At 39.6% G+C, this 17474-nt stretch overlaps 1 protein-coding gene across 3 annotated transcripts in view; it reads left to right on the top strand.

Moving 5' to 3' along the window:
- fign (fidgetin) overlaps positions 1-16671 on the top strand; it is a 30341-nt gene extending 13670 nt beyond the window's left edge. For all 3 annotated transcript variants that reach the window (XM_070976648.1, XM_070976650.1, XM_070976649.1), the window contains one exon: positions 9816-16671. In XM_070976648.1, coding sequence (XP_070832749.1) covers positions 9816-12052 — 2237 coding nt within the window. In that variant the 3' untranslated portion in view covers positions 12053-16671. The remainder of the gene's footprint in view (positions 1-9815) is intronic.
- The last annotated feature ends 803 nt before the right edge of the window (positions 16672-17474 follow it).

Consider the following 17474-nt stretch of genomic DNA (forward strand, 5'->3'; position numbering starts at 1 on the left):
TTGTGTGTTTTTAACTAACTCCTTCCGTATAACTCCATTAAACGTTGTCGTATCAACAATTCTAAACAGAACAGCAGTTTCTCTGTGATAGCCTGAGGTTATACCACTGGCTGTGTAGCTAGCTGTATGTCAAAAATAAATAAATAAATAAATCCCCCTCCAGGGTTGGAATCAGTGCTGGTCCACATGTCCTGAAAGATTTCAGTGAGTGAAATTCTGGTCAAATATTAGCTGTGTTTATGAAGTCTATTTTCCCATGTTTTTGTGTCTAAGTGGCTAACGGGTACAACAATTTTTGAAATTGGTCCAGTATTGAGCGAGGGCGCTGCGGCCGGCAGCCACGAAACAGGCTGCAATGCAATCCTTCTGGGCGTTTGTGCACTGTCAATGTACGTCCACTGAAAGTGTTTGTTTTTGCCACTGACAGGCTCAGATTGCTGGTCTAAGTGTCTGATGCTATGGAAAGGATCCATAAAGATAGACCTTTTTGTTAGAGAGTAAGACCCTTTTTGTTTAACCAGAAACAGCTGCTATCACTCTCACCAAGGCCACCAGACTCCATTTACAAAAACAGTAATTTTATCAAAGCAAAACACATTAATTTAAACTGAATCGAAATAAAAATCACCAAAACCTTGATGGTTCATCTTTCTACTGTTCTAACAATCACCACCGACCGGTTTGGTAGAAATAAGCCCTTAATTCACTGAGTGAGATGTGAAAATAACGGGAGAGGAGCGAGAGAGAGGGCAGACATCAGAGAAGCAGTGGGGGGAAAACAGCATTTAGAGCCAGAATATTTTGACATCTAACTGGGCAATTATTTTCACCGGACACTACGGCCAGCAGATTTAAATATGTTAGACTTAAACTGGAAAAAAGATTATTATTATTATCATCATTATTATTATTAATGATAAAACAGTAATTACCAGATAAGATACACATAGAACACAAGAACACATTTCATTGTGATTTGTGTCTGAAGATCATGCTGTGAAGAATGAGATTTTTTTTACAATGTGATTTGCTTCCTGTCTTAACCAGGTTAACATGGCTGTAAAGTCTAATGGTTGGAAGTGTGAAGTAATCACTGTTGTGAATCGGACCAGTGAACAAGATAATCGCTTAATTTCCAAAGGGGTTTGGCCTGCTGGTTTGAAAATCAGATGACTGGCTCTCGCATGGTGCCATCAAACTGCTGCTTTACACTAAAAGTCAAGATGTGATCGATGTGATAAAAATCCTTAAAATCTGACCAAATTTTGGTGTTTGCGTTTTTTGTTTCCCCTGACGGCCTGTGTCTCTTTCATTGGATTCTTCCTTGGAGTAACAGGACTTTGGGGAGTGAAGATGTTAGTGAATAGCTTTTGGTCAATGAGCCTTCATGTAGCAAGGTCACAATCTGCCTCTCTTCTCTTTTGAAGTGTGTAAGTGATCCCTTGAGAGGCAGAGTAGCCAAGTTCATAGAGGCTCGCAAAAACCACTGCCTGTACTGTACATATGAAACAAGTTTTACCAAGTGCTTGAGATCAATGACTGTGTTCTTCTAACTAACAAGCCATTTGAGTATTCATCAGTATTATGCACTACAGAACTCTATGAAGCCTGTCTCCTATAATTGTCTTATTTTATTCAGTGTACAAGTTCTACTTGTGTGTGGAGGGCTGTTAGTTTAGAATGTGTGTGGATTTAGCTATACTTAGGGTAGTAATGGAAGATGTAGCCTCAGGGGCCTCTTGGCCTGAAGAGTCATGGTTTAATTAGCATCACTGAGACAGAGAAATGACAGCTCAGAGAATCTCTCAACCTCACGATTTACTGTATTACAGAGAAAAAATGAGAAATACATGTTCCCCTCAAGCCAAAAGAGTTTATCATCAGCTCAGCCCAAAAACCCATGGGATGTGAGAATATCCAGGGTATGTAGAAAAGAATGCATTATGTTATCAAATTGAAGTTTTCAATATCTGGGTATATTCACTGAGAATCACTATAAAGTTTGCCATATAGAAAGAAAAGTATGAACATATTTTGCACTAGTTGGCTTCTTCTACCATATTGCTGTCCAAACCAGTGAGCTTTCTCTAGATTTAATTAGACGTATATGCTGTGGAACTGTATGAAGTTATAGAATCTGCAAAATTCACACGCAACAACAAAACATAAATGATCTCGCGTATATTCCTCCGTCACTGTGAATATATTGAGTTTGTGCCACTCAGCCAAAAGCCCATTCATTCCTGAAGATCTTTAAGAATATATCATTTGATTTTAAAGAAAAGGTTCACTAATGTTCTAAAACAGCTGGGCTCCGTAGATTTTAACATTTCTCAAACAGGATTAAATACTTATTTTGTCTGGGACTATTTTCAGCTGCCTGTTAATAGACATGTGGCACATGAGTAAGTATTTACAGCAGCAGGAGAGTTTATGTGGGATTGACTGAAAATAAACTACAATGCCCATGTTCGTTACAATGGAGGAACAACTTCAGGACTTTCTGTGTACTGCCTGTTCTCCAGAGTATTTTTCCTATCACCAAAACATTTACACAGTACTCAGTAATGTACTACGTCTTTCTAAGACGTTTAAAATCCAAAGTGGACATTTGTACAGTGAAATTATGGGATGATTTCTGAGTGGGAACATTTACATCTTCTCATTACATTTCATATGAATTATTCAAATCAGCAGCAGCCCCGTGCCAGCAAACAGTTTTCTTCTGTTACCAGCTGCTGTTGAAATAATGCGCTGCTCTGTGGATCAATACAGTTTTAGGAATCTTTTCGACTCACTGTAAGAGCAGCAGGCTTTGTTGTTCTTTTTTCATGACCACCATCTTCTGTATAACACAAACACAAGACCTGTATAACGTAAGCTGCAGGAGCACATTCACTGTAGCTGCAGATAAAACAGGTGTTATTTGCTGAGGATTTATACTTGTACTCAGAGGTGAAACCCTGTGGCAGTGAATCGTCTTCCTGGCAGAATGGCATTCAGTTTGGTTGCAGCTATATAAAGAAAGATGGTGAGCTAATGAAGGTGTGATTTTGACCATTTGATGCAGTTTAACTACCAAACTGATTTCATATAGTCAGTTTTAGATGCAGCTGCAGAAACCGTCCGCCTCAATTCTATGTGATGATATACAAGGTTATACAAGGATACAAGGTTTTTAGTCTTGTGCTGCATTTATTCTGTGACTTTTTGTTTCGTGGCTCTGTGTATTATGTGAGAGTACTTGTTTTGGAAACAGGAAAATTAGCATGGTTGATGACATTTCTAATTGCATATATGAAAGCAGTGTAACAGAGGTGTTGATTAATTAATTAACTAATTAATTTAGCATAGAACTTGAATGCAGGTTTACTAATGGTGATCAGAAGTGGTGAATCCACTTAGGCACATGGGAGTGCTGTGACAACTTCCTCACCGGAACAGGTTTTAATAGTTTTGTCTGAAACAGTATTTTTAACTGTTCAGTAATACAACATGTAATGCATTTCTACCGCTGGTACGTAAAGGAACCACACTGAGTGTTTCATTATTAGAGGGTCCGGGTGCAGAAGCTCTCTTGTGGTCTTCCGGGTCTCTGAAATATAGTTTTACTGAATAGAAACCAGCTAGATTCGCCTGCTAAAAACATATAGCACAGCATGATATTGTAGTGAAGTTTGAACATTATATGTTGAATAATGTGATTGTTTTGTGTGATTTCATGTGCAAAGCCACATACTTGTAATTATGGCCACCACAGACACCCGAATTTAGTGCCCGGTAGCGGCGTCTCCATTTTGGATGTGTTTTAAGGAACACAGTTGGCAGTGTTAGCAGGTGGGAAGCGATGAACAAACATCTTTATGGAATGTACAGACTATTGCTTAAAAAACACCATCAAGAAAAACAGGACATTCGTTGTGTGATAATATCAAGGATTAACACTGCAGACACAAATCAGAGGTCTGCACACATGTCTGAGGAGCGTTATCATAATTTAACAAATTCTTTGCATATCACTTTATCACTTTCATGTGTCCTCATTACATCATTGGATGTTACTTGGTGTGCTGCCATGTGAACAAATGCACAGTTTGTCATTATTTTTGACAGAAAGATTCACGATTAACATAAAATTTTTAATAAACTCAATGATAAGTAGAAGAGTGCACTCACTACAGTGCAGATCCCAGCCAGGTGTGCCTGGGGGGCCTGTGGGTGAAGCAGTTGTTGATCACTTGTGGCCCCCAGTACCGGCCGGTTAAGAGGAGTGAGGAGTCAGCAGTCAATGGTGGTATAAAATAGAGCGGTCAATAAAATAGGTTTTTCAAAAATTGTGAATCACAGCAACCACGAGTGGTCCTTGAGCATACAGTTATAAATGTGCCCCAAAAATATTAGGCTAATGTAGTAGGTTAGCTATGGACAGATTCACACACGGACACACACACACCCACAACATAAGCCTGGCAGAGATAATTAATTCAATTATTTTCAGTCACGTATCAAGTAATGTAAGCAGGTCCACCAATTTGTTGCTTGCTTTTAACAAATTCTTAGCACTTTTTTTCTCATTGTCAGACTAAATGTGCAGTTTTTGTGCTCTAACAGGTTGTGATCAACATTTGTGACATCCCATTGGCTGCGTGATTGATTACATTGATGAATGGACAAATTGAAAAAAGGAAACCTAACATCTAGCCTTTTATGTCATCTCGAATCAATATTTTATCAGATTGATCAAATCCGATTTATTGTTCATCAATATAATCATTAGTTGATGTCTCACATGCTTGTTCATGTACAACAACGTCTTTACTTACTAACAAGAAACAATAATTAGGAGGTTATTGAAGGAAAGTTCTTAGTTAATGGCCTAGTAGCTGTAGAATATGGTCATGCTGAATAAGACATTAATAAGTGCTTAATAACTAATAAAGAGCCAATATGCTAATAAGCAGCTTGTTAAGGGTGAATAGGTGTACCTTAATATTACAGTAAGTGTTACCCTAAAAGGAAGTGATAACAGCTCCGTCACAATAACCATCTCACTCACTTTCTTGCTGCATCATGAGTATTATGATTACAAAGAGGTCCCATCACAGGAAGCTGTCTGCCTGCCAGGCAGGTCAGCTACAATAAACATACTGTAAGTGAACGCTTGTACAGTCATTTTCCACCTTTTATGGTGGGATTAGTATAGAATCCACTGGGATCGGTGGACTTTGATAGCGTGCAGACATGTAGTAATTTGCTGCCATGGGTGGTCAGACTGTGAAATGTATGGGCAGTCGCCCTGGAAAAGACGGTGACTGAGGAAGGCATATCTTTTCTAAATGAGGGGTTAAATGGCACCCTGCCATCTAAAGATTGGAATTACTGCCACATGGAGCTCTAAATTGAGTTTAAATAGTCTTAACTTGATATGTGAGATGAATGGGACTGTAGCCATACCGATTACCATTTCACATTGTATTAGAATGTTTTGCCCCACCCCTACTTAGAATATCTCCAGTGAATTTGAATATGAATATGAGCTTGTTTTTATTTATAAACGTAATTACTGTCTGTCTGCAATATTTGCACGCTTGTCAAGTAGAGTGGTCTGTGTGTACAGAATAAAAGCAAAAGCTCCCATAATTATGTTTACGTCCAGCGATGAAAATCCCAGGGATGTAATGATCAGTAATTATAAATACTTTTCAGCATGTCTACTGCCTCAGCTGGGACTATTGTGTGGTGTGAAGTGTGGAGTTTGTGCAGCTTAATTATGACATCGTACATGACTAAACATACCAGTCTGCTTCGGCTCTGCAAAACACTTCCAGTGCATAATCACGCTCAAGTCTGACTTTAAAGAGCTCATTACAGTTAGTTTTCTAAAGAGCGGCTTATTAAACACAGTTACCTAATAAGCATCTTTGGTGGTGCAAATTGGTAAAAATGGTAATGAGTCTGATTAGGCCACGTTTCAATTACGACAGCTTTCACTTCCCTCAACCCTCCCACCTTCCCCTCCCCCAAACCAAAAAAGAGGAAGGAAAGTCCAGCTCTTTATGCTTGGGAATCCTCCTGGAAGGCATTTTGCTCTCTCTCTCTTCCCCCCCCCCCACACACACACACGCACACACGCACACACAAAAAGAGGAAAAGAAAACCGCTCTGCCACCTCTGTGTTTCCTTTCAGCAGCACAGTAATGAATAGAGAATTGGGCAAGCAGCGGTCCAATTTACGCACTGGGAAATTGGATGGACAGAGTGGAGGCCCACTCTTGTTTGCTTAAAAAACGGCCTAGGCTACCAGATTAATAGTTCCCAAAAAGGTCAGCATCTCTGTTTCATCGATGATGATCACTGAAGCAGAAATTAAACACCATAGCATAACACCATGGCATCACATGCCAAAAGCGTCTCTGCTCCACCTGGTTCAATGTGAGTGAGATGGTCTATAAAGTATACGTTATATAACACAAAATGCCAGGACATCACTTTCAAGTTTGTGCTGTTATGAAGACAAATGCACGTTTTCTCCTCAAATGAATCTCAAATTCAGCAGGGTGATCATTTAGATCTGAATCGACCTATAAGATATCTCCGAAAATCAGATAAATGTCGGACAAAAGAGATCATTTTCCTATACTCCCATCATCTCAAATTTACCATAGAGGATTATTCAGATCTATGAATTGACAAACACATTAGTCGAACAAAGGCTGTATTTGTTGGTGGCTGATCAGTGGAATTTGAGCTCGAGCCCTGAGGCTATCTGAAAACATTCCACTAATGGAGCGCTTTGTAATTATACCATTTCAAAGAAAGACAAAGGAACCTGTGGATGTTGTATTTGAATTTCCAGGCAGATGGAATAAAGGACAACGTTTTACCGTAATACCAAAGTACAAGATCATTATGCTAATGTGCTGTGTGTGTGTGTGTGTGTGTGTGTGTGTGTGTGTGTGTGTGTGTGTGTGTGTGTGTGTGTGTGTGTGTGTGTGTGTGTGTGTGTGTGTGTGCATTTGTGTCTATTTATGTGTTAGTGTATGTATGCCTGTTTGTGTGTGGATGCATTTACTGCCCATTCCCATAACCTTTGTCGAAACTGTCTGGTTCTCATTCAACTAGACAGACGGACAGACGGACAGACAGACAGACAGACAGACAGACAGACAGACAGACAGACAGACAGACAGACAGACAGACAGACAGATAGATAGATAGATAGATAGATAGATAGATAGATAGATAGATAGATAGATAGATAGATAGATAGATAGATAGATAGATAGATAGATAGATAGATAGATAGATACTTAATTCATCCCCAAGGGAAATTCACAAGTTCCAGCATATTCCACAAATTTTAAGTAAAAGGCATGCAATAACTAATCCAAAAGCACAGCAAGCAAAGAATTAAAAGTTCAAGGTAAAAAATGTAAAAATGTCCACATGTCCAGTGCAATAGGACTAAAAGTAAAGATGTCCAGTGCAAGCAGAATTAAAGGCAAAAATGTCCAAACAGAGGTAAAAGTAAAAATGTTCAGTGCAACAGAAAGCAAGTTTAAATGTCAAGTGTTTAAATGAGTTTAAAGGAGATGTCCAGAGTTTAAATGTCCAGTGCAAACAAAAATGCAGAATGCAAATAGTAAGCTTAGTAAATATCTTGGTAAGAGAATTATTTTACACTTAGACACAACAATGTGTAATTATGCTACTGCTATTGTATGTAATGCTGAAACTCTTGTGTTATTTAACATGGTTCAAAAATCCATGAATCTGTGTTGTTCTGTGTGGGCTCTGTATTAATAGAACAGACCTGTTTTTGCCAGCAGAGGAGAAAATGTCTTGTTTCACAAATCCAAATCTCAGGTTTGAGTTATTTTCGGTGTAGAAAGTGAAAGTCTTTCTCAGTCTGTTTTTAGCAGTGTGCTGTATTTATATAATCATCTTGGATGGTTTCCATTTTACAAAATACCTGATGCTCAGAGATCTCAAGTACACTTTGCGAGTAGCACTTCTTTGATTTTACAAAGTGGCACATTGTTCAGAGAGGATTAACAGTAATAGGAGAATCTCACTCAATAAGCTGCTATTGACAAAATGTGCCTTGAGTGTTAATGAACTCTGCTGAATGATTTTACAAAAACCATTATCCTGATACTTGCACTGCAGTGTCAGAAAATGCTGTGAATGGTTGAGATTTTTGGCAGACGACGCGGTGCTAGTTGCTATTGTCCAAATACTGTTTTGTTTGTTTTGAAGGGATTTTTTCTCAGCAGCAATGCGGAAAAAATATATTCAACAGTTTGTTAAAATAGTATTTCAATGTGGTGATAACATGAGAAAAAAAAAACATCAGGTGTGTGACAAGCTGCTCTGGAAAAATAATATTTCCCTTAAGAAGTCTTATTTAGTCTCAGTGAGTCTTGGTATTTTTAGAGGTGTCATTCATGCATTTTCTTCAGTTCTACACATTTTAAGTAAAAAAAGGTTTCGATTTACATGAAAGACATTGTATTGTTTTTATTATCTTTCTCACAGTTTTTAATATATATTCTATTTTCCGCAGGTTCACAAACCTTTGTATGTTACAGCATACAGAATCCCATATTTGTCTGCCCGGGCTTTTGCCTCAGGCTCTCTTTCTTAATCATTAGCTTGGATGGTTGACAACCGTGTGAGCCATAGCATGGATCTCTTTGACTAAAACCTTGTAAATTAACACAATTAGTGCAGCATCATCCTGCTAATTAGCTCCTGGTGTCTAGCGTGGCTGGTGGGCAAATAGCTGGGAGGGAGTCAGAAGGGAACCTATAGACAAACACTGCGTTTGTAATCTGCCTCTGGACAGTGGCTGTTTGTTGCCTAAATCCTACAACATGGACTTAACCTACTGAAGTAGAAAGTATGGCACCGCAGTGCCTGCTCAGCAAGGGCATGGACCACTGTAAAAGGAGGGGAAAGTTTGGTTAAACGCATCTCTTCTCATATCTTCTTGTAGCTTTTGGTCAGCTTAGTGCTGATGGAAGATGTGCGGGGCTCTGCACACTATCTCTGATTGTTTTAAGCTGTAACCTCTCTAATAGTCTATATTCTTTGGTGGTATAGTACATCTGATAATCCCATGCAGAGTAAAAGATGACAGTGTGTGTAAAGGCTTTTATTTGCAGATTGACTTCAGGATTTAACTTGATTATTTATGTCATTCAAACCCTTAGGGCCATACAGAGAGGCTGAGAGAGGCTGCAGAGAAAAAGACAAGTGAAGCATGTTTTTTTTCCCCTCCCTCACTCTGTGGACTAGGAAGCAGTAGGCAGACTGGATGTGGATGTAATTCATGCTGGGCTGAGGGGTTTGTGTGATGAAAGCAACAGAGCGCTGCCAAGGAAGATTGCTTTGCTGCTCTCCTCCAAGCAGATTTGAAACTGTCTCAGAATGCCTCAGATGAGAGTTGGATTATAGACTGACCCTCAATGTCTGTGTCATTCTGCTCTGTGTTGGGTGGATTATACCACGCTAACCAGGTGCTGGGTCCTCATGCTGAACATGGTGTGTGTTCAGTTAGCGTTGTCTGATTGCCAAATGAGACATCTGGACATTGATCATGTGAAAAACTCTTGCTTTTTTCTTTGTAATTTCCCAATTTCTCCTCTCCAATTAGAAAAAACAGACAAGTCATGCATTCTAGACATTTTCACAGTATTTGAATTATGTACCATTTTATTATTATAGAAATATTAGAACATTATTCTTAAATAATTATGTATCATGATTTAATGCTTACTTTGACATATTTCTTTCTTATACGGAATATCCAGGTCTAAAGATGCAGTGGACCCCAGAGCACACACAATGGGCAGAGCAACACTTTGACATCTCATCCACTACCCGCTCGCCAGCACACAAAGTAGAGGCCTACCGGGGGCACCTACAGCGAACGTACCAGTATGCGTGGGCAAATGATGACATCTCTGCACTGACTGCCTCCAATCTGCTTAAGAAATACGCAGAGAAGTACTCTGGGATCCTAGAGGGCCCAAATGAAAGAGCCCTGCTGTGTTCCTACTCTGATAGCACCACTGGACTCATGAATGGACGAAAGTCAGAGAATGAGTCCTGGCAGGAGGGGATTTACCCAATGAACTGTGCTCCAGATGTTATATCTGTGAGCAAAGCTGGAATGACAGCTGCCCTACCCCCTACAGATGTGTCGGCTAGCATAGGCAGCTCCCCAGGGGTGGCCAGCAGCTTGTCTGAGCCGAGCTATTCCAGCAGTAACTGTGGGAGCCACACAGCCACTACTCTCCACTCGGGCCTCACCTCTCAGGAATATACTGCCAGCTACAACGGCTCCTACCTGCATTCTAGCTACAGCGGCCAGAGTACCCCAGCCCTCCCCTCCCCACACCCCTCTCCTTTGCACAGTGCTGGGCTCTTACAACCACCACCCCCGCCTCCTCCCCCCACCTTAGTGCCGAGCTACAACGCTGGGTCTCCAAACCTTCCCAACTACAATTATCCTCCAACAGGGTATCCTTCTCAGACTAGTGTTGGCCCTGGTTATAGCCCTGGGGGAGCGCCCCCTCCTTCTGCTTATCTGCCATCCGGTATTGCAGCTCCAACACCAATCCCTCCTTCTACACTGCCTGGCTACACCTACCAGTCCCATAATCATACACCAATTGCACCAACACCTTTGAATGGCAGCACATCCAACTCATTAAAACGAAAAGCTTTCTACATGAGTGGACATGGAGATATGGACTCTAGCTTCGGCAATTTCAACTATAACCAACAGCGCTCTTCACAGAGCCCAATGTACAGAATAGCAGACAGCAGTATCTCAGATTCAAACAGGGGCAATGGCTTCGACAGGAATGCTGAGGCATCGTCTTTAGCATTTAAGCCAACCAAACAGCCGATGTCTTCTGATCAACAAAGAAAATTTATTGTACACTCTGGCAGAGCATTAACTCCTCCATCCTATGGATCAGCCAAAAGCTCTGTGGGTGATCTCAGAACTGGTGAGCCCTACAGCAAGTTTGGATCCCCCATCATGAGCGAGCAAACTGAAGAGCACAGACAGCACCACTCTCACTCCCTAACAGGGCCTGACATTGGTGCGGCTACCTCGTCCATCCATGCTGCGGAGGAACAACTCAAGAACAGTGACTCCAACCTGGTGGAGATGGTGACCACAGAGATCCTTCAGCAGGGCCCTCCAGTGGACTGGAGTGACATTGCAGGGCTGGATATGGCCAAAGCAGCCATCAAGGAGGAGATACTATGGCCCATTTTGAGGCCAGATATGTTTAGTGGACTCGCCACATTACCTCGGACCCTCCTTTTATTTGGACCTCAGGGAACCGGTAGAACACTGCTGGCCCACTGCATGGCCAGCCAACTGGGGGCTGCCTTCTTGCGACTCAGCAGCTCAGCTCTGGTGACCAAGTGGCTCGGGGAAGGGGACAAAATCATCCAGGCTTCTTTCCTGGTGGCCCGGTGTCGTCAGCCAGCAGTGGTGTTCATCAGAGAGGTAGACCTGCTGCTGTCAGCCCAGCTCAGTGAGGACAGCCCAGTGAATCGCCTCAAGGCTGAGCTCCTCATGCAGCTTGACAGTATTCTGACCTCTGCTGAGGACCATGTCCTTGTGGTCTGCTCCACCAATAAGCCTGAAGAGATCCCAGAGTCCCTACGGAGGTACTTTACCAAGCGACTGCTCATCCCCTTGCCTGATGGGACAGCACGACACCAGATAATCAGCCAACTGCTCTCACAGCACAACTACTGTCTTAGTGACAAAGAGATGTCACTACTGGTTCAGAGGACAGAGGGCTTTTCAGGACTGGATGTGGCCCAGCTGTGTCAAGAGGCCATAGTAGGTCCTCTCCATGGCATTCCTGGTACTGACCTGTCAAGTATCCATCCCACTCAGATGAGACCGGTCTCCTACCAGGACTTTGACAATGTGTTTTGCAAATTCCAGCCCAGCATATCACAAAAAGAACTTGACATGTACACTGAGTGGAATAAAATGTTTGGTTGTAGTCAATAAAAAAGACCCACCAAACACAATTTCTTTACAGCCAGTAGTTTAATACAGGCAAGTGTTTGGCCTTCAGAGAACAAGAAATATGAAAAACAGTGGTGACATGAACATATAATATACAGCTAAGGGATTGTCCTTGAAGGCTTTAGACAGAAGATGACAGTCCGGACATCGCACATTGGTATAGATGAATTAAATGCTTTATGTGGCTGATCCCATGTGCTCACTAAAACTCAAACGACTTGGAAAAGATGCCCCCTGTTTTTGTATATACATATACATATATAAATATATATACATACTATTCTGCTGATCTTGAGATTTAGTTGCTATCAAGTGCCTGAGGTGGTGCTGTTTAACTTTTTTCTTTCTCACAATCTTCATTGGTGATGTGCTAATATATATAAAAAAGCTTTAAAATGAGACAAAAAACCTGCTTTCTCTTTTCCATTAGAACAGTGTTCTACAGCCGTGTCTGTTTCGTGCTCTCTGTGAACAGTTGTGGTTAATTTGAGCTAAATTAGATTTATTGACATGATTACAGTTGGGCTTCATTACCTTACAAAGGTTTTATGTATGTGTAAATCCTTTAATTACAGTAATGTTGACATGTTTTTCTTTGCTGAAACAATGTGACTTGTTTTCTAGCAGACTTAAGGTGAATTTGGTTGCTGTAATAGCCTCTCCACTATAGATGAAATGACAAAAACGAATATTATTTTACAACTTCAACCGAAACAATAAATGACTATGTAATTGTTGTTAAAATATTGTTACAATAGTAATTTACAGTGTTTCACATAAATGTGAAACTCTACCATTATTTCTTTTGATGTTCTCTATTTGAAAACTCAGGAAAGTGATAATGATATGTATAGTACCTCATAAGCTTGTGTCAAAGCACTACACACTACAAGAGCATTTGGCTTGGCATTTGAAATTCCATCATCAAACCATGTAAGGATATACAATACCTCAAAAATGAAATGAGAAGGTTCCTACAATGAATGTATGAGAGTAATTCTGGTTTATTTACAAGACAAAACAAGTCATTCATTTGGGTTTCTTCACCTTCTTTACTTTAGCTTGTGGTGATGCAGAGCTGAGAGGAATTTGAAAGGTGCAGACAAACATCTTGGGGTTGAGAAAGACAACTGCCCCGAGCTATTTCATTCCATCCCGCTGCCGTTTTATCATTAATAAAACCTAAGGATTATGTATAGCCTAAGTTCCTTTCTACCTCAGTTTGTTAGTTATCTCTGAAAGACAAATTCATGAAGACAGCGTAATGTCAGCACCTGTTCTGCCTGTTTGATGAGGAAACCTTTTGAGAGAACACCAAACAGTATTTTGTTGTGTGCAAAATCTATTAGCTTTACATTTTGAACCCTGTTTCTCGCCACATAAAGCTCTTAAAGGGGAAAGCCACTGAATCAAGTTTGAGATACACTATGCCTTAGGACAATTTGGTCTGCATTAGCTAACATTCACCGGTGGATCTTGTTGCCATTGCTTGTTTGGTCCCACAATCTGCGATGTCAAATAGAAAATCCAAATGTGACCGTATTCGTGATGTTTGGTGCACATTCTTTCAATACAAAGTTTACAGTTGAACTGGTTTGTTTGTCTCAGGCCATAACTGTAACATTCATGCATTGAGTGGCATTCCTTTTTAAGAGCTGGAAGGCTATGTCACTGTACACAAAACTGCTTTTTTTTCCTTCTCTACTCTTTTGTCATTTTCACACTTAAAGCTGTCGTGTTTACAGTGCTATTGATCACTAATTGTTGCCGTTAATCAGTACAATTCCATGCAACGTTTTTGGCAATGAAGGGCAGGACTGACAGCTGAATTGGCAAGTAAAAATGTCATTGAATGTATTACTTCCTCTGAGCAGTAAGGAAAGCAACGCACTCGCACATTGAAAAATGCCACTGAAGTAGACAGCACTGTAGGTGTAGGCGTATAATACTGCAGAGGCACTAAAGGACCTTGTGTTTGTTTTTCAAAGGAGGTCCCTTCATGTTTGTTGCCTATTGCACATGTTTTACTTGGTCTTTTTTTTATTGGACAGCGTGCATATTGATCACTGCCACCTGATTTGGCATCATGAACTCTTCCACACCGCTATTAAGATGTATACAGAGCTTAAAGACAAAGCAGAGAAACTACGTAGCAGCAGAGAAAGCTAGCAACATCTTATAGTTTCACATTATTTGTGTTACATATTTATAGATATGTACCCCAGTCATGAGACGGGTGGCAGCATTTACACTGAATGCACACAAGTTACAGTAATTGATAAAAGGTGAACCCAACCCCACGCAGTTTGATCAAACCAATCAAAACATTCACCATTAGATGCATTTTGCTGATCTGCATGTAAATGAATATACAGCAGCGTAGAATATGAATGCCCATATATGTTTCACCATTGTTTCTGGGATGTGGGTCCTTTGATTTTAACTTCAAATGACTTTTCAGAATTGACTCTTTGTGTGTTTTCATTCATGCTGTTTAGCATTTTTCTGAGACTTACTGTACATTACATACATTATGTCCAGAGGGACCAGAGTCAGATTTGTTTTCACATGATCAGCGAAGTACAAGCCCATTTGGAAGCTTCAAACATGAATAACCCGTACTTACACAGAAAAGGGTTAATATTAATGCCAAATACATCTTAAACTGGTTGTTTTTGTTGCTTAAACTGAAGAACTTCAGGAAATGAGCAGAGAGCTTAAACAACTGCATAGCTCCCCTTAAATATTGTGTCATTTATTATTACATTTTGACATGTTTATTGGTTGAAATTTTCCTTGAAGCCAAAGTCGAAGAGCTTTCTTTTCAATGTGATGATTTGTTTTAACGAGTTGTGACGTTTAATGCAACAGTGTAAGCTGTGGATATTTGAAAACAGCAGTTTTATAGCACTCTCACGCAGCACTGTTAAGTTATTGTATCACAGCATGTCAGATATTTTCAAGATGTGTGTGAGTTTTGTGAAGCGTTTGTAGTTGTTCAGTTTTATCCTGTCTTGAGTTTATGAACAGTCACTCACCTCTGCCTGGAGTACAAGGAGAAACATGGCTAATTTGTTAATCTTTAACAAGTAGGCTACATGGATATTAGCAGAAAATGTCACATACCATACAGTGTATTGTCACACTGGAATATAATTGTTTCTGTGTTTCTTGATTGCGAATTTTAGCAAGTAATTTTGCTCATTGCAAGGTTTTTGACAAGAAGGCGCTGAGAAGCCTTAAGTGCCATTAACAAGTGCAGATTTCATGAGTTGAAGAGGTTGACTGTTCATGAACTAGCAGACAGATGTATGTGAAAAGGGGGAAATGTTCCACTCAAATTAAGTAGTACTTGTAATCAGTCCGACAACAACTGGTCTTGTCATGTATTTGCTTTTTTTTTTTAAATTTGTCTCCTGAACAGTGCAGCACAGCACAGTGGAACATGAGGCACATGGACGAGAAGCTACATTTGCTTTTAATTTTCATCACAACTAGACAGTAAAAAAGGCTTACAGAAAGGCCTGATATGAGAAAAAAACAATTACACATTTATTTAGATAGTGTGTGTATTCTCATGCTATAGATGTTATTATTGAACACAGTCATTCATTGTTGAGGGTGATGTGATAAAAGGTCCAGCAGACACAAACAACACTTGAGCAGAAGCGACGATAAGCACATCGAGTCTCACAGTGATGCCAACTCAGTCACTTGAATCGCTTTTTTTTTTTCTTTTTCAAAATCTGCCAGTGTTTCTGTACTTACATTTTGTTGAGAACTGCTTAAGATTTTGATTCCATCCTTATGTCGTTTTATAGTCTGGCTTCTTCTTTTATAACCATTTCTACCTCATTGCTACATATTGTACATGTAGTACTTATGTCCTGTCATTTTGAATGTCATGCATTTGTGGATAAAAAGTTAAAAAAACAACAACAACAAAAAGAACAAAAAAATAAATAAATAAAAGCTTGCCCTTGAAACTGAGCAGTCTACCTCAAAAAGACTGTCTTTACACTGTCAAGTACAAGTCACAGAAAAAAAAAGAAAAAAAAAGGCACCTTGAGGGCAAAGATGAAGTTAACCTGCACATTCTGATGTACGGTTTATTTACAATACCATGTTTCTGTTGAATTGTTGTTGGCTGTGTAGGTCTTCTACAACGTCGCCAATGCAAATTCATTTCCTAAAAAGTACAGTAACAAATTGCTTTAATCCTTTGTTAATTGTTGTAGTGCGCATGTTAATGTGTGTGTATGTGCACTTGCAATTCTACATGCGAGTATGAGGGATAACATTAAGATATGAAAAATCGGAGTTTTTACTTTTCATATACATGTACAGAGAATAAACTTGCACATAGCTGTACGTATTGTACATTTGCTAATGATATACAGCATACATACGAAAAATGCACCACATACATGTTTATATGTGTGTATGTATTGCCATACTTACAGTACAGTCAGTTTAAATGTATTTTAATTTCAAGGTACATAAAGGTTACTGAAATATTGAATAAAGATGTTTTCTTTTTTTCCTGAAAACTCAATGCATTTTGTACCTTTACTTGATTAAATTTGCAATGGTGTGATTGATTTAAGCCTGTGCTATTTCCGTTTGAAGCTGTTTCTTGTGGAAGACGATGTTCAAATCCATGACAACTTAAATCATAATTTCTTTGTTTCACTGGTGTTATAGTGAAAGTAATTCAGTTTGCCGCAGTTTACAAAGGCTGATTTTAAGCCTTCCTTTTATTGCACTCCTCCCACCGATACACCTCTCATGATCCATATCATTTATAAATCCATACTGGCTGTTTTTTATTAGAAGATAAACAGCCATGTTTAAAATTCCTTTTTCATGGCACCATTAAGTAGTAGGTGTTATATGCGTGGGAAGTTTCTGTGCAATTAACATAAATGAGAAAAGACACAGTGTATTGTGTCAGTGTTGGTATTTCTCTTTTTTAACATGTGAGTACATCAATATCAGCTGTGGGTGCAGTTTATCTTCAGATCTAATATATATCTACTATTTCAGTATCCTAAACACGGGGTGAAAAACACAAAAAACATCACAGAAATTTTGTACCTGTATTATGTCATTTATGCCAAATCAATTGGGGAAACATCCATACTTTGCACTGAAAATTGTAAATAAAACCTGTTTTCATTTCCATAGAGCCTTTCTAAATAAAGACTTGTTGTACATGATGTGGAGTAAAATTAACTAATTTACAAAGACTGGGGGGTGTGAAAAAGGTAATTTCATATTATCAGTGCCTGTCAGTGTCTGAATACTGTCTCTCACAAGCATTGATAAGCTTGTCAAGGCGAGAACACAAACACTTCATACATTGTAGTCTCCCATGGAGAACTGTCCTTGGAGGATGGAATTG

Source organism: Chaetodon trifascialis, chromosome 12 (assembly GCF_039877785.1).
Source record: "Chaetodon trifascialis isolate fChaTrf1 chromosome 12, fChaTrf1.hap1, whole genome shotgun sequence".
NCBI classification, from domain to species: Eukaryota; Metazoa; Chordata; class Actinopteri; order Chaetodontiformes; family Chaetodontidae; genus Chaetodon; species Chaetodon trifascialis.